The sequence below is a fragment of the Lactuca saligna genome, chromosome 2, assembly GCF_052625555.1.
Source record: "Lactuca saligna cultivar CGN05327 chromosome 2, ASM5262555v1, whole genome shotgun sequence".
Lineage (NCBI taxonomy): Eukaryota > Viridiplantae > Streptophyta > Magnoliopsida > Asterales > Asteraceae > Lactuca > Lactuca saligna.
Genome location: NC_136418.1, coordinates 186913207 through 186933882, shown reverse-complemented (window position 1 = coordinate 186933882; position 20676 = coordinate 186913207). Strand labels below are relative to the sequence as shown.

Sequence of the window (20676 nt, the reverse complement as noted above, 5' to 3'; positions counted from 1 at the left end):
ACATAACAGCCACATATTTCCTAAGCCCTATATATATATATATATATATATATATATATATATATATATATATATATATATATATATATATATATATAGTTATCTGGTTCATTTAATCTATAAAACCATAACCAAACAATTAGTTCTCAACTGGAAAATATACAAACTGAACCGTGATTGGACTGTGTCGATTAACAGTTATTTCTCTTATTATTACCGGATAATCATAAAATCTTCCCCATCCCAAGATACTACTCTACTATGATATTCGTAACTTTAATTTCTGCATCTCTACCTTTGTGTGTTTGTTTGGTTTTTTGTTTAAATCTTCTAAAAGAATAAAAATAAATGCTTCTAAACCAAACCATTAAATGGTGAAAATAAAATCCTGTGTGAATAAATTATAATTTTTGCATTAAGTCGGTTTTTTACAATACCCACGGCCCTTCAATTGTTCCTAGTATATATATAGCGTTGCTTTAATCCAACTATTTTCAAGCAAACAACCGATAGGGATTTTAATTTTCCTTAAATTCCATTTCCTTAGATAAATAAATTCGAAATCCAACACAAGGAAACTTAACTTTGGATTTTTGGTTGGCTATCAAACAATCTATGGAGAAAGGAATTTATCCATAAACAACATCTTCATCTCTGTCCACCCAAAGGGACCATTTTTATAGACTTTCTTGTTTAGCTTTTGGATATCTTGCCACCATTTGAAAGCCTCTCCTTCAAGTGGCAATGTGTTGGCTACAAGGTCTATTTTTTCATGCTTTGGGACACGATAATACTCAAAATAAAATTCTACCTCCTTAACCCAGTTGCAAAAGACATCAAGATTAAACTTGTCAGGGAATGTTGGTAGACATATGTTTGGGTTGTAAGGAGGTGGCTTCTCCTCTGTAGGAATCTCAGGCTTTGGCTTTGGTTGATATTTTTTCAACTCCGCCTCGATACGTTGTAAGCGAGTGCCCAGATCTTCAAACTTGTCCAGTAAGGACACAGTACACCTCAGAATTTTATTTATATCGTTGGCCAACGTATTCAAAGAAAAATTATCTACCCTGAAAAATATAAACAAATGAAAAACCATTTAAATCCAAATTAAAAGATAGTTGATAGCAACCGATTAGATCCAAATTAATGCAAACTTATTATTCTCTAATGTCCATATTTTTAAAATTATGTCATTCATTCAATAATAATATAAATATCTAGTAACCTGGATTCAAGGTGTCGCACATCTTGATCCATGTCTTGTGTCTCGTTCCCTGAATCAAAAAATTTAATAATTCAGTATAAGCATATTCTAATCTTGGAATCAAATTTATATCAACTCATCCTAATAAAACCTTAATCTTCCAACCAAAGGATTTACACTTTATTCTTCAAGATTTCCAATCGATATATGGATATTTTTTAATTATAATATTTTTGTAGAGAGTGTCCTATGTAACAATAAGTTGACCAGTATAAAGCATCCAAAAAGAAAGCCAGATGTCAAAACCCTACACCTTGATGACCAGTATAAAGCATCCAAAAAGATTTTTTTATATAAGCGAATTGTTCTCTCTGTTTATCTATAATTCTAATTGAACATATTTAGAGGAAACTCTTTGAACAGAAAGTAGCAATTGCATACAAACCTGATCCATTCTTCTTTTCCCCATCCATCTGCGGTTGGTTGACTTTTGAAGCCTAAATAAGAGTTCAAAAACCAAAGCCCAAAACCAATTCAACTGCCTTATGATATTATGATATGCTGACATATGCATAATTAACTCACCAAATCCCAGTTAGAATTGCCCAATCATTGTTAACTGATTAAAGCTCTATTGATGCAGACTACATATACTTATGCTTATGGTATGCAATACTTAACATATTAAGTAATTCTTTATGTAAGAAAACTAATTGTATAGAAGCAAACGTCTACAAAAGTCAATGTACAAAACGAGCTGAATAAAACCAATCAAGAGAGTTAAACAATACCAAACATTCAGCCGATCCATGAATCACACACATAAAACCATGGTAAAATCAAGACATGCACAAATTTTACATTAATATTCGAGTTTTCTTGTCCCCCTTCAAACAAAGCTAAACTAAAGCCAAACTAAGATGAAAATGAAACAATTTTGTAAATACATGTTATCCGATAGTCAACAGCTCCCTCCAATTACCGATTATCAGCAGTGAAGAAAAAAAAAACTAATTTTTCGATCAATTTGAAACATCTTTATGCCTAAATTTGATGCAAAATAAATAGACTTAGTTTATTCAGAGTCGATGAATCATTGAAACTTATATCAGAAAGAAAAAGAAACACAGAAAACAAACCCTAGAAAATAACTAAACAAAACCATTGTCCTCGAATCGGGATCGGGATCCGTATCATAAATCACACAGTAATGAAATTAGTAGACTCGGAAGATTAGGATTTACCGTTATAAAGCGAAGCAATCGTCCACTGATTTGCCGGCTTCTCCTCCGCCTCTACGCTGTACTCCAGCCCTAAGGTGGAGATGAATCAATTTTTATACGCGTAAGCCGTAACATCAAACCCTATCCACTGGGCCGAGGCCCATTGAACTGTGAAACAGATACCCAATCGACCAATCACATATATTCTTCGTCCCTCTCACAAGGGGTAAGCAAATCGTTTTTTTTTTTCAAACCGAACCGGTTCAGAAAACCGGTTCGTTTCCAATTCATAAATAGTAAAACCGGCACAATCTTAAAGTGGTTCGGTTCAAACCGGTTCCGTCATTATTAAACTCGAACCTATCTAAACCGGTTCAGTCGGTTCTAAACCGGTTTGATCGGTTTGACTACCGATTCTAAACTGGTTCACGATTATTAAACTGGTTCAATGTCTAAAATCTCGAACCGGTTCAAACTGGCAGTTCGGTTCATAGTGGACCGGTTCATGGTGAACCGGTTTACCAGTTCTGGTTCGGATCCTGATCCGGTTTTTTTGTACAAGCCTACTTGTGAGTTTATATAAATGTTTCTTGATTTCTTGATTCTAAATAAATTATTTGATAAAACAAAAAATAATAATAAGTAGATTAATAAGTTAAAAACATAATATTGAAAATGAAACATACAAAGTTAATTTGAAATTCTATCGATAAGTTATCATTTTTATGTAAAGTTTAAGTCATTCTTCAAATTTAACTTTGGATAATTTGAGAAAAAATCATTATATTGTCTGAGTTGACCCTAGGCCACAACATTGAGGGCATGATGTATTTGAAAAACAACCTATTTTTCAATACTAAAGCACAATTGTTGTTTATTCTCACACACTCACACATCTTCCGAAACTACCCATGCAAAACGAAAAATGAAAAAGTTTTCATTATTTCAATACTAAAGCATAATTGTTGGTATAAGTTAGCCTAGGGCTGTAAACGAACCAAACGAACACGAACAAGGTCTTGTTCATATTCGTTCGTTTAAGTTAGCCGAACAACAAACGAACACGAACGGATAAACGAACGAGATTTGCTTGTTCATGTTCGTTCGTTTAACAAATTACTTTGTTCATGTTCGTTCAGTTATGTTCGTGAACATGCTAAACGAACATAAACAAACAAACATAAACGAACAAAGATAAAAAAAAAAACACAATTAAACATATATGAACATATTATATAGCAATATAGTAAAAAGTAATTGAATATACATGAATATAAATAAACTTAAACGAACGAACATAAACGAGCATAAATGAACATCGTAAACGAACGTTGACGAACATAAATGAACGAACGAGACCATTGATCATGTTCGTTCATTTAACTAAACGAATAATAATTTTTGTTCATGTTCGTTCATTTATTAAATAAACGAACATAAACGAACTTCCCGCCGAACAGTTCACGAACGGTTCACCGAACGTTCAGTTCGTTTACAGCCCTAAGTTAGCCTATGGAAACCAGGTCTTACAGTTCGTAAATGCTCAATTAGAACTAAACTCAATCTATGGAAAGCATAAAATTAATAGAAATTTCCAATAACTCGAACTTTCCAACGCTCTAAAAAGTGTTTTCTACTCATTCCCATCTAAGTATAGTGCTTGGGGACATAGTTTTCAACTATACTACTCAATCTATGGAAAGCATAAAATTAATAGAAAGTTCCAATAACTCGAACTTTCCAGTGCTCTAAAAAGTCTTTTCTAGTCATTCCCTTCTAAGTATAGTGCTTGGGGACATAGTTTTCTACTATACTTATGGGTCCTTGCGTACTAACATTAGTCCCGATAAAAATGTCTTACAAGCCTCTCTTGGTAATAGATCGTGAGATGTTCACAATAGAAAACTCAATGACGAAAATATAAAGAGATAAGCCTAAAAAATAAATTAAAACAAATAAATAAAAAAAAAATAAAAAAAATATATATTATTAAGTTAAATATGTGACCTTTTGGATTCGAATAAGTAAACCCCGAGGGGTGTTCTACACCTAACTACTTAAAGTTGACTTGTTTATGACTGATTGGGTTGAAAGTTCGTTACACGAGTTCCATCGAAAGTCATGAACTTAATAATAACAAAAAAAAATATGTGATTCAAATGAAGTTACTCTGTGACCTTTGAAGTACGGACAAGTAGACCCGATGGATTCCATTAAATCTAGCACACTAAGGTCGTCTGGTCTGGATGTGTTGGTTGGAAGTCCGTTACACGAACTTTATAGAAAGTCATGAGCTTTATTTATAAGAAAATATATTTAGATGGTATATATATTTATATTTATGTTAGTCATAGTCTAATTGAACAATGTGCATCATTGTATGTACTCAAGTTAGAAAAAATGTTTAGCTAACAAAAGATTCTGTTGGACTTGGACTTGAACTTATGACATTGGGACTGAATGCTAACTACTTTGACTGGTGTAAGTGGTTTAACCAATCTGGGTAAACTGTAGGGATTTTTTAGAAAAGGATTGTTATTGGTCAACAAAATAGTTGGGTTTGGTCATTGATATAATTTGCAAAACAAAATTCGTTGAGCATGTTTTTATGGCATATCTTTTACACAAAAATAAGATTTGTCTTGTTTCATTTGCTAACTCAATATCGGTGACCGTGAATAAGTGTTGTTAACTTTTGATTTTGTTGGGTCGTACTAAGGAGTTATTAAGTCTTAGGTCCCGTTTGATAGTTTCTGTCTGGGAAAGTGTTGTCTGGTAAAGTGTTGTCTGGGAAAGTTTTATGACTGGGAAAGAAAGCATGTTGTTTGATTGTACATCTGATTGATTGTGCTGAATGATGAAAAAAAAATAATAATTCAATAAAAAAAAAATTTAAAAATTAATAATCCAATAAAGAAAGGAAGAGGCGGGGTTTGGTGCATAATTGTCTTTCTAGCTCATTCAGCTAGAAATATATGATTTTAGGGCTTTCTGGGAAAGACATATCTTACCGGGAAAGACCCTTTTTTTGTGGAAATCAAACAGTCTTTCTGGTCCATTCAGCCAGAAAGATCTGTTTGGATCTGAAAATATGCATATCAAACGGGGCCTTAATCTTGTAATGTTTAATTTTATGATAAGACTAAGTTGGTTCAAGACATGTGGTGTTTTTACACACTCTTAATTGTTTGATATGGATGAGGTTATGGTTTGGATCATGTTTTGTTTTCCATGCATAGTTTTGAGAAGTTTAGTTATTAGTTTTATTTATTTCTTTTCTTCTTTCCAGTTCATTCCCGGCTCGTTTTTTCTCGAGGACAATAAAGGTTTAAGTTTGGGGAGATTTTGTTAGGTTCAGTTTTAAACATCATTTTATCATATTTTACACATCATTTCCGCAACATATTGTATATATTTAGCATGCATTTCATATGTTTTATTACATTGTTTGTTTGGAACAATTTTACTCGTTTAAGCTTAATTATTGCAGATTTATGTAAGCGGGCAATGACATCTTCAAGGAACAATAGAAGTCACATGGAAGACCTTGCAACCACATTTGAAGTCTCGTAACAACATCCACGATAAAGCAATAAAACGAAGTGATTTAAAGATTTTCTTTGGAAATTTGGTAGCAATGCACGGTCTACGTAAAGTGATTGGATCGCGGGGTAAACGTGGTCCGATTGAGCTGAAATTTTACCAGTGTCTCCCTTACCCCATAGATTTTTAATCGAGGGGTAAACGCAGTCTTCGTCAAGAAATTCAGCTTAAACATCTCATCCGCAACATTTGTTTTCCTTCAAATAGTTATAATAATTTCCGTTCCAATATTGTGCTTTCCAAGCCTCAAGCAATGGATCATTCTTATCACATTCGCCCAGTGTCTTAAAATCCAAACCCTTATTCGGAAGTCCAAACATAGCTTCAACTGTCTCGTTTGTTATGGTTACTTCACCACTTTTAACCCATATGGAGCAAGAACTAGTTGTGAAGCTATCTACAACAAAATATGCTAACTTTCCAGGTAGTGTATCAATCTTCATTCCCAGAAAAGATCCAAAACCCATCTTGCATACCATTTCTCGTTGATTTTTTGACAAACTTTTAATTGCTAAATACAATGAGTTTGGAGACATACGAGTACTCAACCTTTGAAATTCTGTTCCTACCTTCCCTTCTTTACATTTATCCTGAGATCCAATTACTTTTTTCCCTTTCACCTTAACCTTTTAATCCCTAACAATCTTTTCAACCCTTTTCCTTTTCATTTTGTTCTCATTCTTCCCAAAATTCATCTTCTTTTTCCTCTCAACAAAATCATCATCACTGCTGTCATTTTTCTTTGATTTTCCATTATTAGTCTTTTTGGTAATTCTAGCTTTCGTCCCCCACCAGCTATCCCTTCATTACCTACATTCATCATAACATTGTTTCCTTCAAGTACACGGACACTTGATGAACATGTACATTGTTATCATCATAATCAATCTTACATTTTTCAAACAAATTATAAAATTAAACTGCACATATTCATAAGTGAATACACATGCATCAAACCAAAAAAAATCAACAGCTTCAATAGTACCATACTCAACACATAATTTTTTACTCATACATTAAACATTCACTCACGCATCCATATCGCTTCAATTTTTATTTTCCAATATCAAAGTATGGACCTAGGAGGAATACAATTTTCAATATTAACCATAGAACAAATTTTTTTAATGTGAAGCAACTTAGATTTACCATATAAAATTTAATCATTAACCTATTCCATTTTTCCAAGTTCAATCATACTAGTGTTTTCCATATACTCACATATGAATTAAACTTCATAATCCATTGCATTATTTGTTACATCCTTCCTATTCATCACCAAATACGATAATAAAGAAAACTCTATCAGATACTCTTAATTCACATTTGAATATTATTCCATTCCAAACAGAATATTGACTCATATAGTACACATTCATACACAACACGGAATAACAGTTTTGAATATTACTCAAAGTATTGAACTAAGATGAATACAATTTTCAATATTAAATATACAAAACATAATTTCTTAATTTGAAGCAACTTAGCTTTACCATATACCATTTAATCAATTACCTATTCCATTTTTCCAAGTTCAATCATACTAAAGTTTTCCATATACTCACATATGAATTAAAATTCCCCAATGCATAACAAATCTCAACAATTTCACTGTTTAGATGCTCAACTGTTTACAACCTTCATAATCTATTGCATTATTTGTTTACATCCTTCATAATCATCACCAAATACATTAATCAAAAACTCTATCTCATACTCTTACTTAACATCTGAATATGAATTCATTCCAAACGGAATATTGACTCAAATAATACACATGCACACACACAAAATCTTTCACAGTCAAGACCCTATCAATTAACTGCAACTAAATTGAGTTGACCCTAGGCCAAAGTGTTGAGGGCATGATGTATTTGAACAATAACCTATTTTTTAGGACATTATTCGTGAAAAAAATTAGGCATTGGATCATGGGGGCATGTGGCTAATATAAAATTTCCAAAAAAAACATATAACGTTAACTTTAAGAAGTTGGATTTGTCGACTTTAAATCTAAAAATTATTCATGTGATACCAGGGTCCGTTGATTTTAGGGGTCCGGTGCAAAACTAAAAAATAGCCCCCTAAATATATATATATATATATATATATATATATATATATATATATATATATATATATATATATATATTTATTTTTTACTTATACCAAAAATTCATTAATTATTCCATAATTGTTATAATATGAAGCAAAACAAAAGAACGATCATACAATAGATAATCTTAGGCAACTACATGAATCGCGAAACTCTCCTAGCATTCTTGGAAGCAAAATTGTTCACTAACTCTTCATAATCAATAGTCTCTAATATATCTTTCTCAGTAGATATTATCGTCAATCCATTAAGTCTTTCTTGTGACATTGTGGACCGTAGGTAGGACTTTAACAACTTTAGCTTTGAAAAACTTCTTTCTGCAAACGCGATCGTTACAGGAATAGTAAACAAGATTCTATAGGCAATAATTACATTAGGAAAACAATCAACTGCTTTCATATACTTTAAAACATCATTAGGGCTCGTAATTTCACTCAGTAATAACATATCAAGCAGCTTTAGCTCCATATAAAGTTCATGAGAATCAATATCTGATTGTTCACCAGACTTAAGTGCGACTTCGAGACGGCTACAACATGACTTGAGATCTTTGTCATCAAATTCCTTCAATTTTTTTGGAAACAAGAAACCAAAAATATTTTTTTTGTATTGTTGAAATATTGTTTTAAGAGAAACACTCGCTCAATCAACAATATATAAAAAAGTAATTAACTTTAAAGTTCTCCTTGGCTGAAAAGACAACAGCTTGATCACTTGAATTCTCATCAAATTGTTTTTTTCTACTAACCGGCCGCTTTTGAGAGAATACAGATCAATATTCATTTCAATAGAAAGTTCCTACGCATCATGAATTGCCTTGGAGAAACCTTGTTTCTCTAAACTTCTTGAAGTACTCAATTAGCATATTCACTTCGTTAATAGCAACATTGAGAAACATTAACATCATTAATCATCTTCAATGTCATCACCATCATCAACATCAACACGATCTCCATCGACATTAACATTATCAACATTAACATCATTAATTTGATCTCCTTCGACATCAACGCCCAAATTATCAGGAATATCATCACTATATTTTGATTTTGAGAAGGAACTGTAGGTTTTTTTTTTTGGAAAAACTTATCTAGAGAGCCACTATTAGCCTTTGTTGATTCTTCAATTCTTTTTCTCTTTTTAAGTTTTTGACTACCAGATAAATAAGTATGAGGCATAATTTATGAAAATAAAATAACAATAATCAACCAAATACTCGATAAAAATTAAAATTATGATAAAAGAACTCTAGAAATATAATTGACTATATTAAAATGTTGAATAAACAATACCAATAACAATGTAAACTAGAAAAAAAATGCTCATGATTATAAAAAGTACTAATAATTATATATATATATTAAAATTGTCTACCCTTAGCTACAGTAAAGTGGCTAAGGGATTGACAAAAATGACCCTTCATCTATATATATGGTTAAAATTGTAGGTCGTTTCTTTTAAAGGTCATTTTATGTCATTTTGTAAATTCCTTTGTATACACATATCGTTTTGGATATACTTCACCTTTTTATCGACCAATCAGGTTTCGCTTTCTGTATTTGATGTTTATTTGTCGAACTCTCTTTATTCCTCGGTATACTCTACTAGCGCTAGAAACCCACTGCTCATACCACCTCCTTCCTCTGCTCAACAAATCTCCATTAACGATTGTCTCTTCTTCTTCTTACCTCCACCAACTCCTACCCTAGAAAGTGGGTTTCAGATTCGTCGGCCCCCACAAGCCCTAAAAGCACCACATTGGTCGCTGCCACCACCACCATCTCTAGATCCGCTTCGACCACCACCGCCATCTCCAGCGTCTCTGAGTTTCCCACACAAGCTCCACCACATCCTCATCAAATGATCTACGATCGCGTTGCGGAAGAAATCAAATCGAAGCTTAAGCGACCCGAAAACCCCAAATCGATCAAACATCTGCTGATCACAGAAAAGTGTAGCGGGGTCGTCCATCCGGTGGCTATTAGAGGCATCCAATCATCATTTATTTTCTCACACAATTACATGCACGACTGGAGTGTATTACCTATGTAACGCCCGTAGATCCGAGCTAGTCAATTTAGGGATAATAGGGGTCGAAAACGACTTTTCGACAAAAAGATTATTTAGAATAAATAATCTTAACCAAGTTATAGTATATGTCACAAGGTTTCCGTACATATAAAGAATGCCGAAATCCGAGTTATAACGAAGAAGTTATGGCTCGTCGAAGTTTTATGGCAAAACCGGCACGACACCGGGAAGCGTAAAAAGTGAATTTACGATAGAAGACTTTTTAGCCTTATTTATCTAAACCAAAGTCGTATATTATGTTAAAATGAGAAAATCCATAAAAAGAAAGCCCAAATCTGACTTCGTATGAGGAAGTTATGATTTTTCAAAGTTTCAGCTTAGCAGTGTACAACCCGAAACTCGAATTTTAGTTCGAGCGGTTTTTGGCTTACGCGACCTAAATGAGAGTTAAAGATCTCATTAATAGGAACTCAACGGTAAAAATATGTACAAAAACGGAGTTCTTATGAAGGAGTTACGAATTCTTCGCGGCCATCTAACAGTCTAAACGTCACCTACTGTTAAATTTATGATCGGTCGAGAATTAGCCGACGGAGTCAAAATGAAAGTTGTAGATATTATTTTTACCTACACATGGATATAAAGAACGTCGAAAACGGAGATAGTGTGAGATAAATATGGACAAAGTTTAATCTCTACTCTTTGAGCGCGATAAATTCGATACAGTTTTATAAATTCGAGATAGAATGAGAATTAGCCAACGGGGTGTGACATCCCCAAAATCACGGCCAGAAAACACCGGTTTCATTTATGCTTTTTAAAATAATTTCAGAGTAAATCCTTTTGATTTTAAAAGAGATGCGGAATTTGCTCCCAAAAACAAAGTATGATAAAATAATATTTACCAAAGCATTTCATAAAGAAATGTATTTTCATTATATAACCAAAACTCGGGATGTCATGTTCCGATACAGACCATAAAGCATAAACGATAAACATTACAAGTCATTCAACAAATATATACATATACAGACTTGTAAACAAAACAACTTGATGATTATCCATCTTATGCCCTCGCGCCCCTTCCTGTAATACAAAGAAACTGAGTGGGTCAGGCTTGGGAGCCTGGTGAGCATATAGGGTTTTCAACCCACAATAATTAATTAAATTAATTTTCATCAACCAACAATAACCCAGTTACCCATTCCCGTTATTCTCACTTTATGTCCCTAAAATAACTAACACAAGGGACCTAGTCTAAGAATATTTCATCGGGGCGACTACACATGCTTCGGGGGTTCCTCAGCAATATAAGTCAAATAAGGCAACCATGAGGGGGATGGAGTACAACGAATGAACACCCAAGTTCATTAACACCTATAGGTGGCGAGCCTGATAGCGTTCCACAAGACTGTCTAGAAAAGTTCGTGGTCGTCATCTAAACTCCGCTAGATGACTGAATCAAAACAACATCAAGGCCTCTCATCTGTATATTACACACCAACTATCTACCCATGTTCTACCCAACATATTAGTAGATAAAAATATACATTTTTATACATAGTTTAAAACCTGTATAGCATGCTTTAATCAATACATATTCCACATAACAGATGAGGCACACACACATAACACGTATTTCATAGAGAATAAATCAGATCTACGAGATAGAAGAGAGTGAATATACATTCACACATATAACAACAAAATATATACGCATAGCACGTATTTTATATAAAATACTTTATAATAATGTGTTGGAATGAAAGTAACTACACACTCACTTGATCAGAAGATGATCAGACAACAATACGACTTGTAGAAGTAGTATTCTTAGGTAGATCTGGAAGATCTTCACAAATACCAGACTCCTCGCGGGCAGAGCTTCGGCTTGGGAATTACACTTCTCGGGATCTTCGGGATATTTCTTGCACGTAAATCGAGGTAAAGCGGGAGAGAGGAGAGAAAATAGCAACCCTAAACGGCTGGCCCTTCAAATCTATTTATAGGGCAAAACTGGCCCTTGCCACGTCGTGGCACCTTTTTCCACGTCGTGGGCTTGATCGTCACTGCATACGTCATCTCAAGTTGCATCTGGGGGACTCCCGGAGATGTCAGAAGACTTGCCACATCGTGGCACTGCTTGCCACGTCGTGGTCTCTGACACAGCTTTAGGGTTCGCGTCCCGAACTTCAGAAATTCATAACTTTTGCATACGAACTCCGTTTTCGACGTTCTTTATATCGACGCGAAGATGAGATCATGCTCTACAACTCTTGTTCAGACTCCATTGGCTAATTTTGACTTGATTTTTAATATATTATAAATATATTACTTATATATTATTTTTAGTACGCTGGGATAGGAAAACTCCGTTATAAAATCATAACTTCTTCACCCGGCGTCCGTTTTCGCCTATCTTTTTATCGTTGGAATACTATTGAAGAGATCTTCGACTCTTGTTTAGATTGTTTCGGTTAAGAATCACTCGATATCATATTTGAGTATTCGGGCTGCATACCGCTAAGTCGAAACTTCGGGAAATCATAACTTCCTCATACGAAGTCAGATTTGGGCGTTCTTTTTATGTACGCTCTCAGTTTAACGAACCCTACGACTTTCGTTTAGATCGCTACGGCTAGATATCACTCTAACTTAAATTCATATTTTACGTCATTCGGCGTCGTGTCAGTTCTGTCGCGAAACTTCGACATGTCATAACTTCTTCGTTATAACTCGGATTTTGGCATTCCTTATATCTCCGGAATCCTTGTTTCGACCACTACAACTTTATGTAAAGATATAGGGCTTATCTCATACTTTAATTTTGACGCTTAGTTTTATCCTTTATTAATTATATTTTTATAATTAAGTAATAAGCACACAAATACACATAATTCACATAATACTCAAATATTTCATCATTAATACTTCAAAAAGAGTTACAAGGGTTAACCTAGACTATTACATCAATGAAAATGCCTAGCCTGGAAACGCGGGCGTTACAACTCTCTCCCCCTTAGGATGATTCCGTCCCCGGAATCACACATCAACAAACAAATGCGGATAGCGACTCAACATGTCACTCTCCGTTTCCCAGGTGAGATTTGACCCATTCAAATGTTTCTAACGGACAAGCACTAATTCGACCATCTTGTGTCGAAGCTTCTTAGTCTTTCGGTCAACAATTGCCTCTGGTTATTCAATTAACCTCTTGTTTTCATCATTTCTTAATTCAGAAATTGGAATTATGTCAGGAACTTCTCCCGTGAACTTCCTCAAATAACACACATGAAAAGTGTTACGAATTCCATTCAATTCTTCGGGTAATTCGAGCTTGTAAGCTTGGTTCCCAACCCTCTGAAGAACTTTAAATGGTCCAATAAACCTTGGACTCAACTTTCCCCTTTTACCAAATCTTATAAGTCCCTTACACGGCGAGACTTTAAGCAAAACCGAATCTCCAACTTCAAAAGTCATTAGCCTTCGCTTCTTGTCAGCATAGCTCTTTTGACGATCTTGAGCTGCTAACATTCTTTCCCTGATCACTTTCAACTTCTCAGCAGTCTGATGGACCATCTCGGGTCCCATAAACTGCTTTTCTCTAGCCTCAAGCCAACAAGACGGCGTACGACACTTCTGTCCGTACAAAGCTTGATAAGGTGCCATCTTTATGCTTGAGTGGAAACTATTATTGTAAGAAAATTCTACCAAAGGTAAGTGTTCATCCCAGTTACTTAGGAAATCCAGGGTACATGCTCTCAGCATATCTTCAAGTTTTTGTATTGTTCTTTCACTCTGACCATCAGTCTGTGGATGGTAAGATGTACTTAAACACAACTTGGTACCCATTTCCTCTTGTAGACTTTTCCAAAACCTTGAGGTGAAACGGCTGTCACGATCTGACACAATCGTTAACGGAACACCATGAAGCCTCACAATTTCCTTCACGTAAGAATTCGCAAGCTTTTCCATAGACCATTTCTCATTGGCTGCTATGAAATGCGCACTCTTAGTGAATCGATCAATGACCACCCAAATCATGTCGTGACCACTTTTTGTTCTGGGCAGTTTAGTGACAAAATCCATCGCAATGTCTTCCCATTTACCCATAGACACAGGTAAAGGTTCTAAACTCCCATATGGTTTCTGATGTTGTGTCTTGACTCTCGCACAAGTCACACACTCGGCCACATACTTTGCAACATCAAGCTTCATCGTTGGCCACCAGTAGTAGGGTTTCAGGTCCCTATACATTTTAGTGCTACCAGGATGAATTGAGTACATGGTCTTGTGAGCTTCTTCCATCAGAAGATCTCTTATTCCTCCAGACTTAGGTACCCAAATCCGACCTTGGAACACCTTTAGTCCATGACCGTTTGTATCAAAAACCAACAATTTGCCCAAACGTTCCTCCTTTCGGTCATTCTTCTTAGAAGCTTCCTCTTGAGCTTTCTTTATACTTTCCACAATTGTCGAGACAACTTCTATTCTTAACGCTCTTGGCCTTTTTCCTTCAAGATTGACTTTCCGACTGAGAGCATCAGCAACAACATTAGCTTTACCGGGGTGGTAAAGTATCTCACAGTCGTAGTCCTTAAGTAATTCTAGCCAGCGTCGTTGCCGCATATTCAATTCTTTATGATTAAAGACATATTGGAGACTATTATGATCAGTGAAAAGTTTGTACTTCGTGCCATAGAGGTAATGCCTCCATATTTTTAGAGCGAAAACTACCGCTGGCAACTCCAAATCATGAGTCGGGTAATTTTTTTCATGCTCTTTCAGCTGTCGAGATGCATATGCGATCACCTTATCTCTTTGGGTCAATACACAACCCAATCCAACCCCAGACGCATCACTATAAACAGCGAAGTCTTCAACTCCATCGGGTAGAGATAGAATCGGTGCCTCACATAGCCTCTTCTTTAGCTTCTCGAATGCTTCTTTATGCTTATCACTCCAAGCATAACTAGCTCCTTTTGTGGGTCAAAGCTGTTAATGGACTAGCGATCGAAGAAAAGCCTTGGATAAACCTTCGGTAATATCCGACTAATCCTAAAAAGCTTCGGATCTCTGTGGGACTTTTCGGCTGTTCCCACTTCATCACAGCTTCAATCTTCGCTGGATTAACCATTATCCCTTCTTGGTTGACCACGTGACCCAAGAATTGGACTTCACGAATCCAAAAATCACATTTGGAGAACTTTGCATACAACTTCTCCTTCTTCAAGACTTCTAACACTTCTTGCAAGTGTCTGCCATGCTCCTCTTGGCTTTTTGAGTAAATCAGAATGTCATCTATGAACACTATCATAGATTTATCTAGAAACGGATTACAAACCCTATTCATTAAATCCATGAACGCTGCTGGAACTTGTAGTCCTCCTAAATACCAACACGTGGATATAAGGAACGTAGAAAGCGGATCTCGTACGCGGAAGATACGGACGAAGCTTAGAGACTACTTTACTATAAAACTCCTATAAATACAAGGGTGAACTCCTCATATTTTCTTCACACCATAAGCCTCTCTTTATCTCTCTAACTTCTCTCTAACCTCCTTAAACCCCTCCCAAGTCTAGGGAACCTCCCTAGCATGAGAAGAAAGCCCCGGAGCGCCCGACGGCTCCGAGAAGAAAAGCTTTCGGCTCGGAAAACACTGCTCCAGTGAAGCCCGGTTTTTTTATAAAAAAAAACCCCGTTGTAAGTGAGCTACGGCTATACTATATTTAATATAGCTTTTATTTAATTATAGTAACATTATTAGGACCTTAAAATAATTATTTGGGCTATTATTATGAGTTATATTGAGTGTTATTTAACGCTTATATAATAGTAATAATAGCTAGACTATTAATTAGTCGCGGTTAACGTTAAAAAACTAAACACTAGTGGTATTGATACTAGGTTTTGTCGAGGAAAATTGTTTTGAAATAACGAAGCACTGTCTGAGTTCGAAATCACCACCTAATCAAGTGAGTGCATGGTCCATTTCATCTTACACATAGATATGAAGTATTTTAATATAAATTACGTGTTATGTGTGCATATTGTCTGAATACTTGCTGTCTATGCTGGTGAAAGATTTTTATACATGTTTTAAATGATGTAAACTGTATAAAGTATTTTATATCTACAAAATATGTTGGGTAAAACATGGGTAGATGAATGATGAGGGATAAAAGCTGAAATAGAGGAACATTAGTAGTACGGACCTAGTGCCCTATAGGTATACATTGGTAGCAGTGGACCTAGTACCCTATAGATGAGCACTGGCAGCTGCGCCACAACCCGTAGATGATTTAGATCTACGATAAACGTCCTAGCAGCTGCGCTCTAAGGATAGTATCGGCAGCTGCGCCTAATAGGGAGCCTTATGACCATGACATTAGTGTTTAAAGGTCAATACTAGCAGAAGCGCCTCATAGAAAATGTCCCAATTCTGGCAGTTGTGCCTAAGTGACAATATTAGCAGCTGCGCTTAACCAATGTGTCATTGGCAACAATGGAATTCATGTTGTTTCCTTAGGATGATCCTTAGGAATGAATGAATGAGAAACAGTTGATTCTTAGGGTAGATCCTTAAGAATAAAGAAGATAATGGGGATGGGTAATTGGGTTGATTGTTTGATTGTTTAAACATAATAATTATATTATTGTGGGTTGAAGACCCTATGTACTCACCAGGTTTCCCAACCTGACCCACTCAGTTTATTTATATCACATGTGTTGATATGAAGTCACATTACACTGAGAGATTTAAAAGAGATGTAGATCACTAGTGTAAATGAATGTAAGTTCTGTTTATGCTTATGTTTCTGTATTGACGATGACATCCTAAATGTTTTAAAAGTGAATAAAAATATATTTCTTTAGAAATGCTTTGATAACCAATTATCATGTTTTTCTGGGAACAAATTTCGCAACATTTTTTATTAAAAGAGATACTCTGATTTTTATAACGCATAAACAAAATCGGTCTTTTCTGGCCGTAAAAATGGTGATGTCACAGTTGGTATCAGAGCATTAGTTTAAGCGAACTAGGAATATGGATTTATTTCTAGACTTAAACTTAGAATTCTAAGCGATGATTGTGAGGTGTGAGCACTAAATTATTTTAGGAATCATGCCTAAAATGCTTTTATGTGCTAAATGCTTTATGCCTTATATGCTATTATTTATTCGAATCTATGGTTTGTTGCCGACCAGATCTGGAAACCTTATGTGTTTAGGATTCTAAACGTACGAGTACGATATTAGAACTAGCATATAAACGTTTCGGAGTGATAAGGATGATTTAAGATTTCAATCCTAAATTAAGATCTAGATTCACCTTATTCGGTGTATATATCAAGATGGCAAGGACCCGTAGCGGAAATGTGAATGCAAATGGGAACCAAGGTCAGCCCCCAGTGATTGAGCAAATACCAGTTGTGGTAGCCGCTGCTGAGCCAATAACGATGGCCGGAGTGCAGGCATTGATCCAAATGATGTTGGATCATCAAATGGAGGAAACCAGACGTTTGCTCCAGCAAAATCGAGAAGAAACAACTATTCAGATCGAACGACCCGAGTTGAACGAAGGGCAGACTGAGGAGGAGAACTACATTGGAATCGTTGGTCAAGTCGACCCATCAATAGTTCGACAAAACAACCAAGATGACGTAGTCGAGAGGAATGGATGCAAGTACAAGGATTTTCTGACTTGCAATCCTTCGACTTTCACTAGAAAGGAAGATCCGATAGGGGTCATGGATTGGATCTCGGAGATGTAGTTAGCTTTCATGACGTGTGGTTGCAGAGGCAAACAACAAACCACGTTTGCGGTACACCAGTTCAGAGGAGGCGTGGTTCGTTGGTGGAACACTCTGGGGAAGACTCTAAGCCCCAATGAGCCCTTGCAACTGACGTGGGCAGAGTTTTAGGTGCAGTTCAAATGTAGGTACTGCTCAGCCCAAAATCTGCTCGAGCTAGAAAACCAATTCCTTACCTTGAAGAAAGGAAGCATGTCTATTGATGAATACAACAACAACTTCACAGAGAAGATGGAGTTTGCCTTACGTCTTGTTCCGGATGAGCTGACGAAAATCGACAAGTACGCAAAAGGACTTCCATGGGAATATGCAGTGCCAGTACGTCAGGCACCCAATTTGGAGGCAGCTATCTGGGCTGCCAAGTCGGTTGAGGAGATGATCAAGGGAAGAGCCGCCAACAAGACCGAGGTTGGAGAAAAGAGGAAGTTTGAGAGGTATGCGAAGCCCAATGAGAGAAGCAAGTCCAGTACAAGGAAGTTTAGAGGAGAAGGGAGTGAAGAAAGATGGTGCGAGAAGTGAAAAAAGAAACACTCTGGAAAATGCGGTGAGGAGGTGGCTTGTTTCAAGTGTGGGAAGCATGGGCATTACGCCAACGAGTGTAAATTCAATAAAAGGGTGTGTTATGAATGTAATGAGGAAGGGCACTTCAAGCAAGATTTCCCGAGGAGAGAGGGGGCTAAAAAGCCAAATGTGCCGCCAAAACCAAAGGCGAGAGCATTTCAAATGATCCTTGACGAAGCAGATGACAATGCGAGGATTCAGGAGTGAAGGCTTGACATCCGAAGGTCGAGTTATGAAGTAACCATATAATCATATGATGTAGCCTATTAGAGGCATAGTATAGGGTGAACTTGAGCACCTATGTAATAGTTTCAAGGAGTAATAAACCTTCGTTTTGATATTTGATGTGTTAAGCTGTTATGTGATTTTCTTGTGTGGTGACTTGGAAAACTGCAGGACAATACTTGGGGCGAGTATGAGTAGGTGTGAATGGTAGTAGAGGCCTATACTACCGGAATCACAGGACTCACGCTTGGATCATGGAAAGTCACAAGGTTAACAAGAAACTAGTAATTGATATCGTTTTATTCAAATATGTCGTTACCATCGTTTCGGTAATGACTAAGAGGATGATTTTTATTCCGACCCTAGTGGTCATATCGAATTGAGTCCGACTACGATGAGTATGTTACGTGGTTCAGAGAACCAAGTTTGATGTAGCATCTGACTTAAGCCGGAAGATCGAAATAAAAGATAATAAAAGCGATCGGTAGAGGTATCACGATAGTTGCTTGTAGCTAGAAATGCTACCTTTTAAGACGTGATTAGAACATGAAGAAATGTATAGTCTGTTCCGGAAGACTCTAAGAGACCTGAGTCTAAGCGTGGGAGCATACGATGATAAGTCATTAGAAGATGACACATCGGTCCATTTTAGTAATAAAATAACTTATCTTATGTTTGTTAAGAAGAAGAAGCAGTCTCCAGTAAGGATCAAGATTGTGACTTGAAGGTCATAATTTGGAATCTAACGTGAGATAGGGAGCAAGTACAAGATCGAGCACCGCCTGCAATCAGGAAGTCTTAGAGCTAGATATTCATTTGAAGAAACATAGAAATTACAGTTATTACCTAGGATGAAGAGATAATGTATGGAGTCATTATACTGCCCTGTTTCGTTGATGATTCCGGGACGTAATCATCCTAAGGGGGAGATAATTGTAACGCCCGTAGATCTGGGCTAGTCAATTTAGGGATAATAGGAGTCGAAAACGACTTTTAGGCAAAAGATTATTTAGAATAAATAATCTTAACCAAGTTATAGTATATGTCACAAGGTTTCCGTACATATAAAGAACGCCGAAATCCGAGTTATAACGAAGAAGTTATGGCCCGTCGAAGTTTTACGGCAAAACCGACACGGCACCGGGAAGCGTAAAAAGTGAATTTACGATAGAAGACTTTTTAGCCTTAGTTATCTAAACCAAAGTCGTAGATTATGTTAAAAAGAGAAAATCCATAAAAAGAACGCCCAAATCTGACTTCGTATGAGGAAGTTATGATTTTTCAAAGTTTCGGCTTAGCAGTGTACAACCCGAAACTTGAATTTTAGTTCGAGCGGTTTTTGGCTTACGCGACCTAAATGAGAGTTAAAGATCTCATTAATAGGAACTCAACGGTAAAAATATGTACAAAAACGGAGTTTGTATGAAGGAGTTACGAATTCTTCGCGGTCATCTAACAGTCTAAACGTCTCCTACTGTTAAATTTATGATCGGTCGAGAATTAGCCGACGGAGTCAAAATGAAAGTTGTAGATATTATTTTTACCTACACATGGATATAAAGAACGTCGAAAACGGAGATAGTGTGAGATAAATATGGACAAAGTTTAATATCTACTCTTTGAGCGCGATAAATTCGATATAGTTTTATAAATTCGAGATAGAATGAGAATTAGCCAACGGAGTCTAAATGAAAGTTGTAGTACTCGTAAATACCAACACGTGGATATAAATAAAGTCGGAAACGTAGCTCGTATGCAAAATATATGGACGAAGCTTAGTAGCTACTCTTCGAGCGCGATAAATACGATACAATTTTTGTAAATCTGAGATAGAAGGAGAATTAGCCGACGAGGTCTAAATGAAAGTTGTAGTCCTCGTAAATACCAATGCGT

General features: G+C 36.0%; 1 protein-coding gene across 1 annotated transcript; it reads right to left on the bottom strand.

Moving 5' to 3' along the window:
- Positions 1-393: 393 nt before the first annotated feature.
- On the bottom strand, positions 394-2567 carry LOC145028545 (uncharacterized). The gene is made up of 4 exons (XM_078977239.1): positions 2449-2567; positions 1650-1701; positions 1226-1274; positions 394-1067 (listed from the first exon to the last, which is right to left on the bottom strand). Exons 2-4 carry the CDS (start codon positions 1675-1677, stop codon positions 614-616), a joined length of 531 nt encoding a protein of 176 aa, XP_078833365.1. The 5' UTR covers positions 1678-1701; positions 2449-2567; the 3' UTR covers positions 394-613.
- Between the last annotated feature and the right edge of the window lie 18109 nt (positions 2568-20676).